This window comes from Panthera uncia, chromosome E1, assembly GCF_023721935.1.
Source record: "Panthera uncia isolate 11264 chromosome E1, Puncia_PCG_1.0, whole genome shotgun sequence".
Classification (NCBI taxonomy): Eukaryota; Metazoa; Chordata; class Mammalia; order Carnivora; family Felidae; genus Panthera; species Panthera uncia.
In genome coordinates this window covers 40,304,270-40,321,718 of record NC_064814.1, presented here as the reverse complement: position 1 = coordinate 40,321,718, position 17,449 = coordinate 40,304,270, and the positions used below count along the sequence as shown (strand labels likewise).

Sequence of the window (17,449 nt, the reverse complement as noted above, 5' to 3'; positions counted from 1 at the left end):
GTGGTTTTTTATAACTGTTTAGGGACATTTCAGAAATAATCTAGGGGACAACTGGGTGGCTCAGTCGGTTAAGTATCCAACTTTGGCACAGGTCATGATCTCGTGGTTTGTGAGTTCAAGCCCCAAGTGGGGCTCTGTGCTGATAGCATGGAGCCTGCTTGGAGTTCGTTCTCCCTCCCCCTCCCCCCTCTCCCTCCTCCCTCTCCCTCTCCCTTCTCCCTCCCTCTCTCCTTTCTCCCTCTTAGTCTCTCTGCCCTTCCCCCACTTGTGTGTGTGCACGTGCATTCTTTCTCTCAAAAGAAATGAATAAACTTTATGAAAAAATTTTTTTAAAAAAAGAAATCTAGATCTGGTTGTCCAGGAGTAGGTATTTGTTTAAAACCTCAGGTTTCATAGAGATGTTTAATCTGTAATAATTAATTTAAATGGTTCTCCATATTCAAATAAGAGAAACTAATTGTGTGAATAAATGACTCTTTTTATTGTGGTAAGTCATCCCCATTGGAATACAGCCCCCTCGTGAACATAAATTTAGGGTTTAACTGATAAATGTGTAAACTATAAAAAAAACAACAACCGGTGTTAAATAAGCAGCAAAAGATGGCTCTAGGTGACAATGGTGAAAGGACTGGAAACTTCCTGTAATATGAATAGTAAAATTAGTAATGTGGTATTTTTTTTGGTTCAGTTTTTTTAGTGTTTATTTTTGAGAGAGAGAGAGAGAGAGTGCGAGCAGGGGAGGGGCAGAGAGAGATGGAGACACAGAATCCAAAACAGGCTACAGGCTACAGGCTCTGAGCTGTCAGCGCAGAGCCTGACATGGGGCTCGAATCCATGAACCTTGAGATCATGACCAGAACCGAAGTCAGACACTTACGTAACTGACTGAGCCACCCAGGCGCCCCAGTAATGTGTTTTAAATTCACTCCAACAGCATTTGTTGAGAAATTGTGTGCAAGAAACCATGCTAAGTGCTAGGTTTACAAAGATTAATAAAACATCTGTCTATATGGAGTTCCTGACCTGGTTTATGAGGGAAATACATTATCAAAGTATTTGCAAAGTAAGGTGCCAAACACAAATAGGGTGAGCATAACATGAGGGAAGAGGTATGTGTTTGGGGGTGGGAGCTGTTAAGAGGAAAAGCGCAAGATAGGGAGGTGTAAGAGTAGGCCAGATCGTATTAATAAAGGCATGGTGATGTTTATTCCATGTTCAGCATGGGCCACATATCATCCTATGCAGTTTAATGCCTTTTGTCATCAATGCTTACGGTGACCCTATGAAGCAAATAGTATTATCATCCCCTATGTAGATGAGGAAATTGAGGCTTAAGTAACATTTCCAAGGTCAGACAGCTAGTGAGTGGCAGGGCTAGATTCATTTCACATCTGCTCATTTCTGGAGCCAAGTGTTACACCATTGTGCTTATGGATTATGTGACTTTATTTTAATGGCCATGGGAAATGATGGAAAAAAAGGTTTAAGGTGGGATCAAGCTTTTATTTTAGATATACCACTTTGCTTGAAATTTGCAGGATGCCTTGGTAGAAGGTTGTATGAGCTTTTGGGACTTGGTCGTATGAGTGGGGAAGAAATGTGAGTGAGAAATGAAGGTAATGCAGGTCTGGATGGAATGGGATAGGGTGGGGATCAATTTGATAATGGTATTTGGGAAGTCGAGTACACAAAATACATAAAATACATCACCTGGCATTTGGTGATTAATTTAGATACATGGGGTTAAAGAGAAGTATCACCAAGTATTACAGAATAAGCTGATTAAAGCAAGAAAGGAGAGGAGAGGTTGATGACAGCATGGAAGGTAGCCAGGAAAATGACAAATTTAGATTGACATTTATTGACTTTGAGGTGTGGGTAGGCTGTCCAGTCAGAAACTTGTAGAACTAGAGTAATAAGACATATACAGAGGCACCTGGGTGGCTCAGTCAGTTAAGCGGCCGACTTCGGCTCAAGTCATGATCTCACAGTTCGTGAGTTTGAGCCCCGCGTCGGGTTCTTTGCTGACTGTTCGTAGCCTGGAGCCTGCTTCAGATTCTGTGTCGCCTTCTCTCTCTGCCCCTCCCCCATTTGTACTTTGACTCTCTCTCTCTCTCTCTCTCTCTCTCTCTCAAAATAAGTAAACATAAAAAAAAATTTTTAAAAAATATACATTGGAATTGAGAATAGACTACTGTGTACAACACATTCAAGCTGTCGTAAAGGTAAGGTTAACGAACTTGGAAGGCACAAAGGCTCAAGAGTACTGTGAAGTCTACTGCCATCATCTGGAAATCAGAGGAGAGCAAGAGCAAAGAAAGTTGGAGGGATGCATTTTAAAACTGACTTAGAGAGTAAGTCACTCACTCGCAAGTCCAGAAAAATACGACATTTAAATTATATACACAGTTTTATTACTTGAAGACTCATCTCTATCTTAGAAATAGACTTATGTAAATATGGTAAGTACCTGTGTCCCTTCATTAAAAGTCCATAAGGGGCAACAAAAACAAAAATAAACAAGAGAGACTACACCAGATTACAAGCTTCTGTACAGCAAAGGAAACAGCAACAAAATGAAAAGGCAACCGACTGAATGGGAGAAAAATATTTGCAAATTGTATACTGGGAAAAGTTAATATACAAAATATGTAAAGAACTCATTCAACTCAATAACAAAAAAATGTAATTAAAAAGTGGGCCAAGGACCTGAATAGATGTTTTTGTAAAGAAGACGTATAGGTGGCTAACAGGTACATGAAAGGATGTTCAGCATCACTAATATCAAGAAAATGCAAATCAAAACCACGCTGAGATATCTCCTCACATCTCTTAGAATGGCTTTTATCAGAACAACAAGAAATAGTAAGTGTTGGTGAGGATGTGAAGAGGAAATCCTTGTACACTGTGGGTGGGAAGGGAAGTCAGTGCAGCTGCCATGCAAAACAGTATGGAGGTGCCTCAGAAAGTTCAAGGTAGAACTACAATATGATCCAGCAATTCTGCTTCTGGTTATTTATCCAAAGAAAATTAAAACATTGACTTGAGGACATATATGCACCCCATGTTCATTGCACTATTATCTTATACTAGGGAAGATAGATACAGAAACAACTTAAGTATCCATTGACTGATGAATTGATGAAGAAGATATATATATATATATATATATATATATGTGTATATATTTAAAATGTACATATGTTTATATAAAATATTGTATATATAAATATGTAAAATATAAAATATGCTTTTATATTTGTATATAAAATATAAAAATGTTTATATATGTTACACATATAATATATAAGGTGGAATATATATATTATATATATTGAAATTGAATGTTATTCAGCCATAAAAAAGAAGGAAATCTTACCATTTGTGACAACACAAATGGACCCTAAGGGAATTATGCTAAGAGAAAGACAAATACCATACAGTCTCATTATATGTGGAATCTTTAAAAACAAAACAAAACCAAAAACAACCAAATTCATAGATACAGAGAACAGATTAAGATTGGTGGCTGCCAGAAGTGGGGGAAAGGGTTGGGGTGACGGGCAAAATGATTTAAGGTGGTCAAAAAGTACAAACTTCCAGTTATAAAATAAAAAGCCATGGGGATGTAATGTACAGCACGGTGACTGTAGTTAATTGCGTATTTGAAGGTTGCTAAGAGAGTAGACCTTAAAAGTTCTCATCACAAGAAAAAAATTGTGTAACTACGTATGGTGAGGGATGTTAACTAGACTTGTTGTGACCGTTTTACAGTATCTACAAATACTGATCATTGTGTTGTATACCTAAAACTAGTATAATGTTGTTTGTCAATTATACCTCAATTAAAACAAAGTCCATAGGCGGAGTTCTCTGCCAAGGGACTGTTACCAGTAAAATAGTTTATAGAAGGCTCATCTTTTCCCTGTATAAATCTTTTTGTAGATGTGGACAACATTTTGATGGAAGAGAAAGTATCTAAGATATTCATATGGAGAAATGTTTAGTCTTATTTTAAAAATGCAGTCTACTATTTTGAACAATCACTTGAGCAAAATAAAAACAAATATGTTAAATGATGAAAAGGATGTGCAAGTGACAGGTTGGCAGTATTTATCAAGAGTCTTAAAAAATATTCATCTCCTCAACCAGGCAGTTCTACTTCTAGATCTTATCCTAAAAAAAAAAAAATTAATATGGAAAAGATTTGGACATAAAGTGTTTATTGGGGTGCCTGGGTGGCTCGGTCGGTTCGGTGCCTGACTTGGTTTCAGCTCAGGTCCATCCTGGGGTCGTGGACTTGGGCCCCTGTGACGGGCTCCTTGCTGGGTGTGGAGCCTGCTTAGGATTCTGTTTCTCCCTCTGCCCCTCTACCCTGCTCGTGCTCTCTCTCTCTCTCTCTCAAATTAAAAAAAAAAAAAGTGTTATTAGTGAGATATTGGAAATATCTTTTTTTTATTTTTAATTTTTTTCTTTTTTGAAAGAGAGCGTGTGTGCAAGTGGGGAAGGAGCAGAGGGGGAGAGAGAAAAATCCCAAGTAGTCTCCAAGCTCAGCATGAGGCCTAACGCTGGCTCAATCCCATGATCCTGGGGTCATGACCAAGCCTCGAGTCAGACACTTAACCGACTGAGCTACCCAGGTGCCCCAGTATTGGAAATACCTTAAACATATAATTGGAAAACGTTTAAATAACTTTACCCATCGACTTAAATATCCTGAAAGACAGACTATGGCTTTGAAACCCAATTCAATAATTTATTAGATCTGTAACCTCAGAAACACAATTTGCTCATCTGTAATATCTGAAAATGTTAAGATTTTGGAAGAATTAAGTGTATTAGATTGAAAATATCTGACACGTTGTAACTGTTAAGTAATAGTTACTATCATACTTAGATTGTCAAATATATGTATGAGGAATTATTAACGATACGGGAAAAATTTGGGATACTATGTGAAATGAAGAAAACAGGTTTGATTTAGCTTTTAGTGTTACATATGCACTCAAAAATGGATGGAAGAAAGTTTACCAGACTGTTAACTGTGATTCTGAACGGTAGAAGCATGGATGATATTTTAAATTCCCCTTAGATTGTTGTGTAGTTTTTGAATTTTCTACAATGACACGTGTTTTATACTTAATCGGTTATTAAAAACAAAAGAAAAAAGCAATCTTTGAAATTCAAGGCATATTTGCTTTTCATTGAATTTTGTCTTCAGTGGACATAGCCAGTGACATTTTTGGTTTATATTAATTGTCTTTATCTTCACATTGCTTACAAATAATACTGGAACATGGGGCACCTGGGTGTCTCAGTTGGTTAAGCGCCCGACTTCAGCTCAGGTCATGATCTCACAGTTTGTGGGCTTGAGCCCCACATCAGGCTCACTGCTGTCAGCACAGAGCTGGTTTCTGATCCTCTGTCCTCCCTCACCTCCCTCCATACCTCCCCCTCATGTGCATGTGCTTGCTCTCTCTCTCAGAAATAAATGAATACTAAAAACAAATACTGGAACAAAAGTTTGTATGTAAAAGGAGTATTGGGTGTTTTTGTTTTTGTTTTTCTTTTCTAGTAGCTCTGAACTGTATTTGTGTTAACTAATTAATTTTAGAGTTAATTAAAAAAATTTTTTTTTCCAGAAACAGCATTTAAATTTAAAGCCCTAAAGAAGGTTGCACAGTTAGCAGTTATAAATAGCCTGGAAAAAGTAAGTTATGACCTCCTTGACATTAAAGTTTTGTTAAATTTTGGTTGTAAATGTTGCTGTCTTTACTATTTTGAGTCAAAAGTCATGACTTCAGTGGTAGTTTCACGTTAATATTTAGGAGGAATGCGTTGCAGTATTCTTATGAAGGAAATAAGAGTTTGTAATATAATTGAGGTTGTAGGACATTTTATTTACTGTACCATGAAAATATCCCCGCTTTCATATAAAAACATATGTTTTGTTATTTGTAGGCATTTTGGAACTGGGTAGAAAATTATCCAGATGAATTTACAAAGCTGTACCAGATTCCACAGACTGATATGGCTGGTAAGGATAAGAGTGACTTATGTTTTAAACTCTTACTTATGAGGTAAAAACCTACCACTTTCAAGGTCATTTTTGTTAAGGTGCTTTTATATCTTGTCCCCTGATATCAAATAGGAAATAGTATTTTTCTCTTATATTTCAAAATGACCTTCAATCCTTTTCCTTTCCTTTGAGCAAATAGTAAAAAAGGTTTGGAATGAAGCCCTAATCTCTAATTAGAGTTGTGGATAGAATATTTGATGGCTCTTCTTTATAGAGAAAGCCCTTTTTTTGTGCGCTGAAGCTTTATTTTGTATTTAGGGAGATGTGTATAAAGTGGTAACATCCTTCCCTAGAATTCTTGAGACACAGCTGTGAGGCAGAGAATACAGACTCCTGGAGAGCTTTGATGATTCCTTTTGGGAAGCCATCCAGTCTTTGTTTCTTGCGTACATCGCACTTTGCGTAAGGCCCTGCGCATTGAGACTAAACACAAGTTTGGCCATTTGACCTTTTCTAGGGTGGATCAAGATAGCTCTTCTAATACAGACAATGTAATATTTCTTGTCTGCTTCCCTGAATGAATTTAATTGTTTATGTGAACTTCCAAGTTTATCTTTTAAAAATGTGGCATTTGGGTTTTTGGTTAGTGCTGGCTTTTAATTTAATGCGAGAGATTTTCTTCTCATCTAGTAATATCATTGAATTGTATTTCCCCATAGAGTGTGCAGAAAAACTGTTTGACTTGGTGGATGGTTTTGCTGAAAGCACCAAGCGTAAAGCAGCGGTTTGGCCACTGCAAATCATTCTCCTTATCTTGTGTCCAGAAATCATTCAGGATATCTCCAAGGATGTGGTTGATGAAAACAACATGAATAAGGTGAGCAGGGCAAAATCATTTCTATTATGTCCAGATGTCAACTAGCTTATTTTAACTAAGGTGTATGTATCGCTTTGGGCTTAGCATTCTGTAAGCACTGCATTTCAGGGGACCGTTTCTAATTATGATCATTTTAGGTCTCTTTGTTCACTGGCCTTGACAGAGACATACTCATACCTAAATTTATTTGGAGGGAAGATAAATGATACCACTCAATTAAAAATTTAAGACAGTTCTTTAGTGGGGTGCCTTGGTGGCTAAGTTGGTTAAACTTCTGACTGTGGCTCAGGTCATGATCTCACAGTCTGTGAGTTTGAGCCTAGCATCAGGCTCTGTGCTGACAGCTCCCTGTCTCTCTGCCTCTCACCCGCTCCCTTTCTCTCTTTCTCTCTCTCTCTCTATGACCCTTACCCGCTCACACTTTGTCTCTCTCTCTCTCTCTTTCTCAAAAGTAAATAAACATGAAAAAAATAAAAAAATAAAATACAACAGTTCTTTAGTTCCATTTTTTTACCAGAGAAGACTGATACTTCTGTCAGTGTTAAACATAGTTTTTCTAATAATCATTGCACGGGTTGCCCTGTTAGAGTTCATCGGTTTTGTGTTGTGTTATTTGCATGTGCTTAGGTGTGTACCTACTTGGTGCTAATGAAATTGTCTAATAATTCATTTTAGATATTTTCAAACAGTTTTCATAGCATTTTACGAGGAAGGTAGGATGCCACATATGCCATCTGTAATGAAATTGGTACTATAAGAACTGCTAATTTTAAGGGGCTCTTGTAATTTTTAAAAAATAGAGCAGGGTGTTAATCGTATTTTATTAGTTTTGGCAATACATTTTTTGTTTTTTGCCACTTTGGGAGAAATACTCTTAGCTGAGTAAACATAAAATGGGCTCCCACATGACTTGCCTGTGGATGTAGATGTTCAGAATCAGCTGAATGATTCAATACTTTGTAGAAATACCAGGTAGGGAACTTATGCATTAGGTGGCTAAATAAGCGAACTTCGGTAATCCTTTAGTCTTTGATGCTATGGTACTCCACTTAGGTCTGTGTCCTCAGTTTTCCATTGGGAGGACACCATTTTTCATGCTAGGTTGTTTTGGAGCATGTCCGAAGAGTAGTTTTGGGGGATTTCTGTTTATTGGGAAAATAGAGGTAAAAAGCTACTATAAATTCAGTACTCCTTTTAAGTGAATTTATATTTGAATAATCACAGCTACATCTTTGCAGATGTTTGCTTTATTTGTGTATCTTACATGACTTTCTCATTTTCCATTGAATTGTTTGTTCTTTATTGATTTGTAAGGTGTTTTTTTATTTTGAGAGAGAGAGAGAGAGAGAGAGGGCTCAAATGAGCGAGGGTCAGTGAGAGAGAGAGAGAGAGAGAGAGAGAGAGAGAGAAAGCAGGGCTCACCAGAAAGCAGGGCTTGTGTTCACCTGAAGCAGGGCTCGATCTCACCTGATGTGGGACTTGAACTCACAAACCATGATATCATGACCTGAGCCAAAGTCAGATACTTAATGACTGAGCCACCCAGGCACCCTGTAAGTTGTGTGTTGTCTGTACACTTTTACTTAATTTCTCTTTTTAAACTTCGTTTATGGTTTTTTGTTTGTTTCATTTGGTTTTTGCTGTTTAGGTATTTAAAATTTGTCTGTAGTCATCTCTGTCTTTTTGTCTCTTAGCTTTTTTGGTCAGACTGCTCCTACCCAAGATTTTACTTATTCATTTTATTGAGATAAAATTCACATACCATAAATATACTCTTTTAAAGCCTACAATTCAGTAGTTTTTAGCATATACAAAAAGTTGTGCAACCATCACCACTAATACCAGAACATTTCTATCATCCCAGAAAGAAGCCTTATACCTGTTAGCAATCACTTCTTATTCCTCTCTCACCCTAGCTTCTGGCGACCACAAGTCTGCTGTCACTATGGGATTTGCCTTTTCTGGACATTTCATACAAATGGAATCATGTAATATGTGGCTTTTGTATCTGGAACATCTGAGATTTTTGAAATTGGCTTTTATATATTTCTTAGTACGTTTCTAGGTTAAAAAGTTTAGATTTTTAAAATCTTTCTGGATTAAAAAAATGTATTATTATTATTATTTTTTAATGTATTCTCTTTCCTGGGCATATTAGTTATGAGCTAACCAGTGTTAATGGTTGGTTGATACGTATCCTTCCATTCATATCTACTTGCTCGTAAAAACATTCCAATGAAAATACACGTACATGCATAGACTGGTGATTATATTTTAAAATGAAATCTCACACACACACACACACACACACACACACACACACACACATATATATATATATTTTTTTTTCCCCTTTAAGTACTCTCTACAGCCAGTGTGGGGCTTGAACTCATGACCCTGAGACCAAGAGTCACATGCTCCACTGCCTGAGCCAGTCAGGAGCCCCAAAATGAAATCATTTTATACACATTCTGCAGCTTGCTTTATTTACCTTAGAGTGTATCTTGGCTCTTCCTCAAAATAGTTGTTAGAGATCTAACACATTCCTTTAAGTGTTGGATAATATTCTGTTACACTGATGAGCCTCATTTACTCAACCATTTGACGGTGAATGGATGGATTCTTAGATTTTTTTCAGGTTTTTGACTTTACATTTAATCCTTAAGTAAATATCTTTGTTCATATATTTTTGTTAACTGATACTTTTAGTTCTGTAGACTAGAATTCCAAAACTGGGATTTTGTGTGAAGGACATTTGAATTTAAAATTTTTAATAGATATTTTTAGATTTACATTTCCCAATATTTATACCATGTCACATTTTCACCAATATGAATTAGAATGCCTGTTTTTCTGCATCCTCACCTGGACTACTTGTTTTTCAGTCTTTAAGGAGGTAAAAAAGAGCATCTCATTTTATTCATTGCATTAGTGAGGTTCAGGATCATTTCTGTTTCTAGGTCATTTGCATGTTTTCTTTTGCATGTCTGTTGATTCCCCCCCCCTTTTTTTTTACTAGTCTCTTATTAATTTATGAGACTGTCTATTAGTCTCTTACTGAATGATACCACATTTGATTTAGAAGAATGTTTTATTGTTCTAAATTGTTAGTTTTTTTTGAGATTTAAAAAAATTTAATTGTGGTTAGAAAATGGTGGTACGTATTTGCTTTAAAAGTGTCCTGTGGTCATCAGAGTAGAATGTATATCATTTTTTAGGGTACAGAATTTAATGTAAATGTTTAAAACTGCACTTAACAACTGATCTGTAGTTCTCGAGAACTGCTGTAGGGGCTTGAAAGTCCCCTGTGAATATGCTGGGAGAAATGCTTAGTTTAGCTGTCTGAGCTCCCCTGGCCCTCAAGTAGCAGTATGCTCTGTTAGTGTGGCAGAACTCCTCCTAATCGTTGGTAATCACGCCTAGGTCTTTATTATAAAGCAAGCAAAGAATAAACAACAAATAGAACCCTTAGCAGACTGGATTGGGCTTTTATTTACACATTGTTGACTGCAAACTATATGCAAAGTGGTTCTGTTTTTCAGTTTATAATTTTTGTTATTACTATTTTATTGTTTTTTTTACTGTATTAGGGAAGGTAGTATAATGGCTCGCCACAATAGAACTTTATTATACTTATGAAGCGCTAATGAGCTGCTGATCTGAATAGCTCTGTGGGACGGCCCTCCTTTTTGTGGTTTCTTAGGACCTTGCACCGCAAAGACTGCCATCTTTAAAACATAGCTTCTATGGAAGTTGCTTCTATTCTGCTAGCCAGAAGGGAAGACATGGGAAATCATCCTGAGGATTTTGATGGGCCAGGCCTGGAAACATCACACTTTCATTCACATTCCATTGGGTAGAACTCAGTCACATGGCCATATTTAACTGCAAGAGAGCCTGAGAAATACATTTATATCCCCAGGAACCAAGGAATGAAGGAATTAGGGAAGACAGAGGGAGTCAAGGATGGCTTAGACTGCTGTCTCCCTAGAATTCCCAGTTATTTCTTTATGGGTGAAGAGCTGCATTTAAAGAGTACCTGTCCACTAGGAGAATAATGTGGCTATATGTGCTGCGAGAAGGAGTGTGGAACCTTAGTTGAGCTTGAAATAAGAATAGAACTTAGAAAAGAGAAAGAGATACAGAGTTGTTCAGGCCAGGGTGATCAAGAAAATGGATTGTGTACAAATGTTAAAGGTATGTTCAGAAAAGTTGCTTAGCCTTGAAGATGGAAAATTCATGCAGGCAGTGATAAGAAATGAGGATGAAAGGCAGATGTGAATAATCTGGAAGATACTGTGAGCCAGTTTGGGTTTAAACTTTATTCTTTAGGCAATGAGGAAAAGTCCAAAGTTTAGGGTTAAAGGTGAGATATGCAAAGTAGTGTTTTTGGCTGATAAAAGGAAAGTCTAAAGTGGGAGCTAGGTCAAAATAAATAGTTTAGCTTTTAAAAATTTTATTTATATTCTGGTAAAATAACCCAAAATTTATCCTTTTAACTGTCTTTAAGTGTGCAATTAAATGGCATCAGGTACACTCACATTGTTTTGCAACCATCACCATTATCTATTCGTGAACTTTTTATGGTCCTCTTAGATTCTGTATGTTAAACAATAACTCCTCATCCCCTCCTCCTCATTAGTCCCTAGTAACCTCTATTCTACTTTTGGTCTCTTGGAATTGCCTATTTTAGGTACCTCATATAAGTGGAATCATACAATATTTGTCCTTTTATGTCTGACCTATGTCATTTAACATAATGTTTTGTAGCATTATCCGAATTTCATTAGTTATTATGGCTGAGTAAATATTCGTGTGTGTGTGTGTGTGTGTGTGTGTGTGTGTGTGCGTGTGTATGTATACCACATTTTGCTTATATCCTAGAAATTTCTTGCGTGCAGTGGTATTTCATTGTGATTTTGATTTGCATTTTCTTAAGTTTTTAAAAAAAGTTTATGTAAGTAATCTCTACACTCAATGTGGGGCTTGAACTCCTGACCCCAGATTAATAGTTGGATGCTCTTCTGACTGAAGCAGCCAGGCCCCCTGATTTTCATCTTTCTAATGGACTAACCATGTTGAGCATCTTTTCATAAGCTTATTGGCCATTTGTATTTCTTTGGAGAAGGTGTCTATTAAAGTTCTTTGCCCATTTTTAAATTGAACTGTTTATTTTTTGTTTTTCAGCTGTTGGAGTTGTTTATATGTTGTAATCCCATATCAGATGTATGATTTGCACATGTTTTCTCCCATTCAGGTCATGATCTATGGTTTATGAGTTTGAGCCCTGCATCGGGCTCTGCACTGACAGCACAGAGCCTACATGGGATTCGGTCTTTCCCTCTCTCTGGCCCTTCCCTGCTTGCACTCTCTCTCTTTCTCAAAATAAATAAATAAACTTAAAAGCAAACAAACAGTAGCGTTCTCACTTTTAATTCTGAGTTTTGGTAATTTAGGTCTTCAGTCTTTTTTCTTAATCAGTCTAGATAAAGGTCTCTCAAATTTCTTGATCCATTCAAAGAACCAACATTAAAAAAAAAAAAAAAGATTATTTCTTTAGAGAGGGGGAGAGAGAGAGAGTGAGCAGGGGAGGGGCAGAGAGAGAGGAGAGAGAGAATTCCATGCGGGGCTTGAACTCACAAACCATGAGATCATGACCTGAGCTGAAATCAGGAGTCTGATGTTTAACTGAGCCACCCAGATGCCCTGAGAGCTTTCTTCTTTTTAATGTGAGCATTTCCAACTATAAATTTTCCTCTTAGCGCTGCTTCCACTGCATCCCATTTTTGGTGTGTTGTGTTTTCACTTTGATCTGTTTCAAGATGTTTTCTAATTTGTGCTTTTTTTCTTTGATCATTGGTGTTTAATTTTCATATATCTGTGAACTTTCCAGTTTTCTTTCTGCTGTTAATTTCTAGTTTCATTGTGATCAGAAAAAAATATTTCATATGATTTCAAGCTCTTTAAATTTGTTAAAACCTTTCTTGTAGCCTAACATATGGTCTATCGAGGATATTGTTCATGTGAACTGGAGAAGAATATATATTCTGCTGTTTGATCAGTTCAGCTTTTGACATGTTATATTTGAGAATTCATGTAAGTGGAGATGTGAGGTTTTCATTTAGGAGAAGAGCAGAGGGAGAAATGTATTGATGAGCTGCAAAGAGGGCTTGAGATCACAAGAATGGACAACTTTTTGTGAGGAACAGAATGTAGAGCAATATTGGTATATCCTTAGAAGGTTGAAGGTTGAAGGTTGAATATTGTCTGGAGTTTCAGAAAAGGATCGACAGTTTGGCATGGACCATGACTAAGGTAGTATAATATTTAGAAATATTTTGAAAGAGAATATGATCAGCTGAATTCAGGGTTGAGAAGTCAACTACCATGTTTGGGAAGGACTGTTTCTTAAGTCCTTTAATAATTCAACCAAGAGGGGCACCTGAGTGGCTCAGTCGCTTGAGTGTCCGACTTCGGCTCAGGTCATGATCTCATGGTTCGTGGGTTTGAGCCCCGCGTCAGGCTCTGTGCTGACCGCTTGCTCAGAGCCTGGAGCCTGCTTCAGAGTCTGTCTCCTTCTCTCTCTCCCCCTCCCCCGCTCACGCTTTGTCTCACTCTTTCTCAAAAATAAATAAATGTAAAAGAAAAAAATTTCTTAAATAATACAACCAAGAAAGTGAAGAACAGATTCTGATTCTGGGGATTTGAGAAACATGTCAGCGATGACAACTACCTAAATTTTGAAATAAAAAATTGGAAATATCAAGTATGTGGTTTTAGAATATGATTTTTAGAGGCTGATCGTTGGCTATTTTATGAGACAAATCTGAAATGTTAGAAACTTGGCATATTGTCTCGTTTCTGTATTTGAATTCTGTAGAAGTTGTTTCTGGACAGCCTACGGAAAGCACTTGCTGGCCATGGAGGAAGCAGGCAGCTGACGGAGAGTGCTGCAATAGCCTGTGTCAAACTGTGCAAAGCAAGTACTTATATCAACTGGGAAGACAACTCTGTCATTTTCCTCCTAGTCCAGTCCATGGTGGTTGATCTTAAGGTAATTTGCTTTTTACTTCTCTACTACAAACTTTAAGAATACCTAAGGAAAAATAAACTTCCAATATTAGTATTATTATGCTAGATAGTTGTCAGAGATCATCGCTAACACCGAAGTTCTGAATCTTCTTTGATGATACCTTCGGAGGACCTGCTTTTGTTGTTTTTGGGTTACTCAGACTAAATAAAGTGGCTTAGAATTTGACGAAAACACAGAATTAGCCAGTTTTCTTAAGTTATCATAAACATTCAGACTTGGTTTTACAATAACGTAGAAATGAGGGCCTGAAAGGAACCAAACATGGTAGAGCAAGCATTTTATCACCAATGAACCACAACGTTAGTGTTTTCTACTTCTTCTGGCAACTGAATGTTATTGCCCTCTACGTGGATGCTGTGTTGATATTATTAAATACTAGTAAAAAAAAAAAAAAATACTGCATGACTGTTTAAAGGCTTTTGTTTTCTCTCGGGATTTTTATAGAACCTGCTTTTTAATCCAAGTAAGCCATTCTCAAGAGGCAGTCAGCCCGCAGATGTGGATCTGATGATTGACTGCCTTGTCTCTTGCTTTCGTATAAGCCCTCACAACAACCAACACTTTAAGGTGAGAACATTGGTTTTTATCCAGTTATGCTTACTGATGCTGTTGATCCTTTCTTTATAAATATGAAAAGACTATGAAGATGAATTGGTATTTCTCAATATTATACATTAATATTAATTTTAAGACCTTAAGAATTTATTCTGCTTTTTAAAAACTTTTTTTCTGTTTCTTTTATTCTCATTTGTGCTACAGGATATTTTTCTCTTAGAAATAATATATGATTTTTTTTCTTTTCCCCTGTAGATCTGCCTGGCTCAGAATTCCCCTTCTACATTTCACTATGTGCTGGTAAATTCACTCCATCGAATCATCACCAATGTAAGTCCAAAAGGTATTGCTAAATTACTTAAAATTTTTTTCTTCCTTTATTTCTTTACAAGAAAGACATTCTTGGTTTACAAAAGGTTTTGAACTTAGATATATGGTATAGGAAGATTTCTCACAGGTGAATATATCTAGTAATTGATATACAGTTGTATTTTTCATATTTAGTTTCATATTCAATTTGGCCTTCCTTTATTGAGGAAGGTGGAGTTAATAGGATCCTTTGGAAAGATTAAACCTGAAATATTTTATTTGCATCAAAAGCCCTTGAGAACAGTGCCACTGAGAATATCCCCAAACTCTTTTTTTTTTAAAGTTTATTTATTTCCTTAGATGTGTTGGGGGGTGGGGCAGAGAGAGAGTTGGGAGAGAATCCCAAGCAGGCTCCGCCCTGCCAGCGCAGAACCCAATGCTGGGCCCCAACCCACGAACCACGAGATCATGACCTGAGCCGAAACCAAGAGCTTGACGCTCAACCGACTGAGCCCCCCAGGTGCCCCACATGCCCAAACTCTTTACATATTATTTTAATATTTCTAGCCTTTCCCCAGCATTTGCTATGTTCTGACTTGTCACCTTACCATTTAAGTTAAAAGCAGTAACTAACAATATGTTGTAGGCCAGTATGGTACATTTAGAATGGTGAGATCATATTTGATTGTACTTTTTAGTCTTCCTTAAATACGTGAAATACTAACACACTTAAATAGAGATATTGACATGATACAAAAGCATATCAGACAAAATAAGCAAGTTCATTAAGAGATACTTGTGAAACTTTGGACTCTGATGTGGGTACATTAAGTAGAAGGATGATGAAACCTTATCAGATTTGGACCATGAAGTTAAAAAATTCTGTTTTTCTGATTATGAAAATAATATTTTGAAGGTTCTCAAGTGTTATTTACCATAGCTCTACTTTTATCCATTTATGGATATTCATAGTTATGTGTAAATTGGCCACATTTTTTCTCCCTCAAAAAGAACGTTAATCACTGATAACTTAGGTATATTTGTCCTCTTTATAGGCAAATTCCACTTTAAGAGTGTATCGCTGATGAATTAAGAGTACCTCCCCACATTTATTTGCCTTGGATGCGTTGAGCTAAATGAAATTCTGCCCACTTTCTTTGCTTTTATCCATCCCTGCAGGGCAAGAATAACTGTCAATAGAGCTGACTAGTGACACGTTTCATTTTCTCCATGGGCGCTAGCATTCTGGGCAGGGCAATTCCTTGCTGTGCAGGACTGTCTAGTGCAAGGCCAGACACCTAGTATCCCTCATCCTCATTTCATTAAATACCGTTGGGCCTCTTCCCTCCTCCCACCCCCAGACATTGTGGGCGACTGAAACGCCTTGAGGGAATGATATGTTCCTCACTTGAGTATCATTGGATTAAATGATAGGCGTAAATAACGTGAAATGCTATTTATCCCCGAAGGGAAACTTTAATGAATCTGATTGCAGATAAGGTATGTTTGTATTAAAAACTTACAAAATTTTTACTTTACTTTTGCCAGGGTAATGAGCAAGACATTGTATCCTTAATGTTTACTTTCAGGGTCATTTAAGAAAAAAAGAGATGACTTCCCCCCCCCCCCTCAGGTTTATGTGTAATTCAGAATTAAAATATTATTATTTTTCTCCCTTGACTTATAATACTAAACACACTCCATTTATTCGAGTGGATGGTTTTACATAAATGCTTACAACTTGATTTAATAAACCCAAGTGTATACTTTTTTTGATTCTTTGTGGCTAGTTACTTTAATTGTGAAATATTTTTGTCTACAATCGAATACATAGAGCACTTTCAAGCATGGACTTGGCACTGCTGTAAGTGGCTGGGCTGCTCCTTTGTGGGTTTAAAGCATGCCTGGAGTGGTACTTCGTGCATGCCTCCATGTACACGGTGAAGTGGTCGTGCGTCCTTCTGTGCTCCGCTGGGTACTGCATGTGTGAGGGCGCGGTGTGTCTGTATCGGAGGTCACGTCTGTACGAAATGAAAAACCTGTATCGACTAACTTGACCTTTAACGAGTAACCTGCCAAAAGCGTAAATTTGAGTCTATAAAGTATCTTTTAAAGGTATACTTTAGACAATGGGTACTTTATCTTATTATAGGATGTTTGATAAATTGTTTCTTGTTAGGGTTGGTGTTTTTGTTTTTGTTTTTTCTCCTTCCTGTGGTTTGAGGCTAATAGATACTGAATCTGAAGTACTTTCTGACTGAAAAGGACTATTTGTAAAGTAAATATGCAAATTTATGGAATTGACTATTACAGAGTCTCACTGAAGACAGTTATGGAAATAACTTTGTCTTGAAATCACATGAAGTTTTTCTGAGATATTTGGACTCCTAATCTTAAATTTATTCATAGTATAAAATTTCCTTTTCAATGATTCTTGGTTCAATACACCTCATAAGTTCCTGCCTTCCATGGTTCTTTAGCCAAATTCACAGATTTTGTTTCTTATTATCACATTCTCGAGTAAGATAAAAGTTTTACTGATACGTTTTTGAGGGTTATGTAGAAGTGATAATGGTTTGCAGTTGGTTTTTTTTTT

The 17,449-nt window shown here is 36.9% G+C and overlaps 1 protein-coding gene across 6 annotated transcripts in view; it reads left to right on the top strand.

Moving 5' to 3' along the window:
- The window catches only part of NF1 (neurofibromin 1), a 248,161-nt gene that overhangs the window by 66,581 nt on the left and 164,131 nt on the right, over positions 1–17,449 (top strand). For all 6 annotated transcript variants that reach the window (XM_049637864.1, XM_049637863.1, XM_049637858.1 and 3 more), the window contains exons 6-11: positions 5,643–5,710; positions 5,962–6,037; positions 6,739–6,896; positions 13,777–13,950; positions 14,434–14,556; positions 14,800–14,874. In XM_049637864.1, coding sequence (XP_049493821.1) covers positions 5,643–5,710; positions 5,962–6,037; positions 6,739–6,896; positions 13,777–13,950; positions 14,434–14,556; positions 14,800–14,874 — 674 coding nt within the window. The remainder of the gene's footprint in view (positions 1–5,642; positions 5,711–5,961; positions 6,038–6,738; positions 6,897–13,776; positions 13,951–14,433; positions 14,557–14,799; positions 14,875–17,449) is intronic.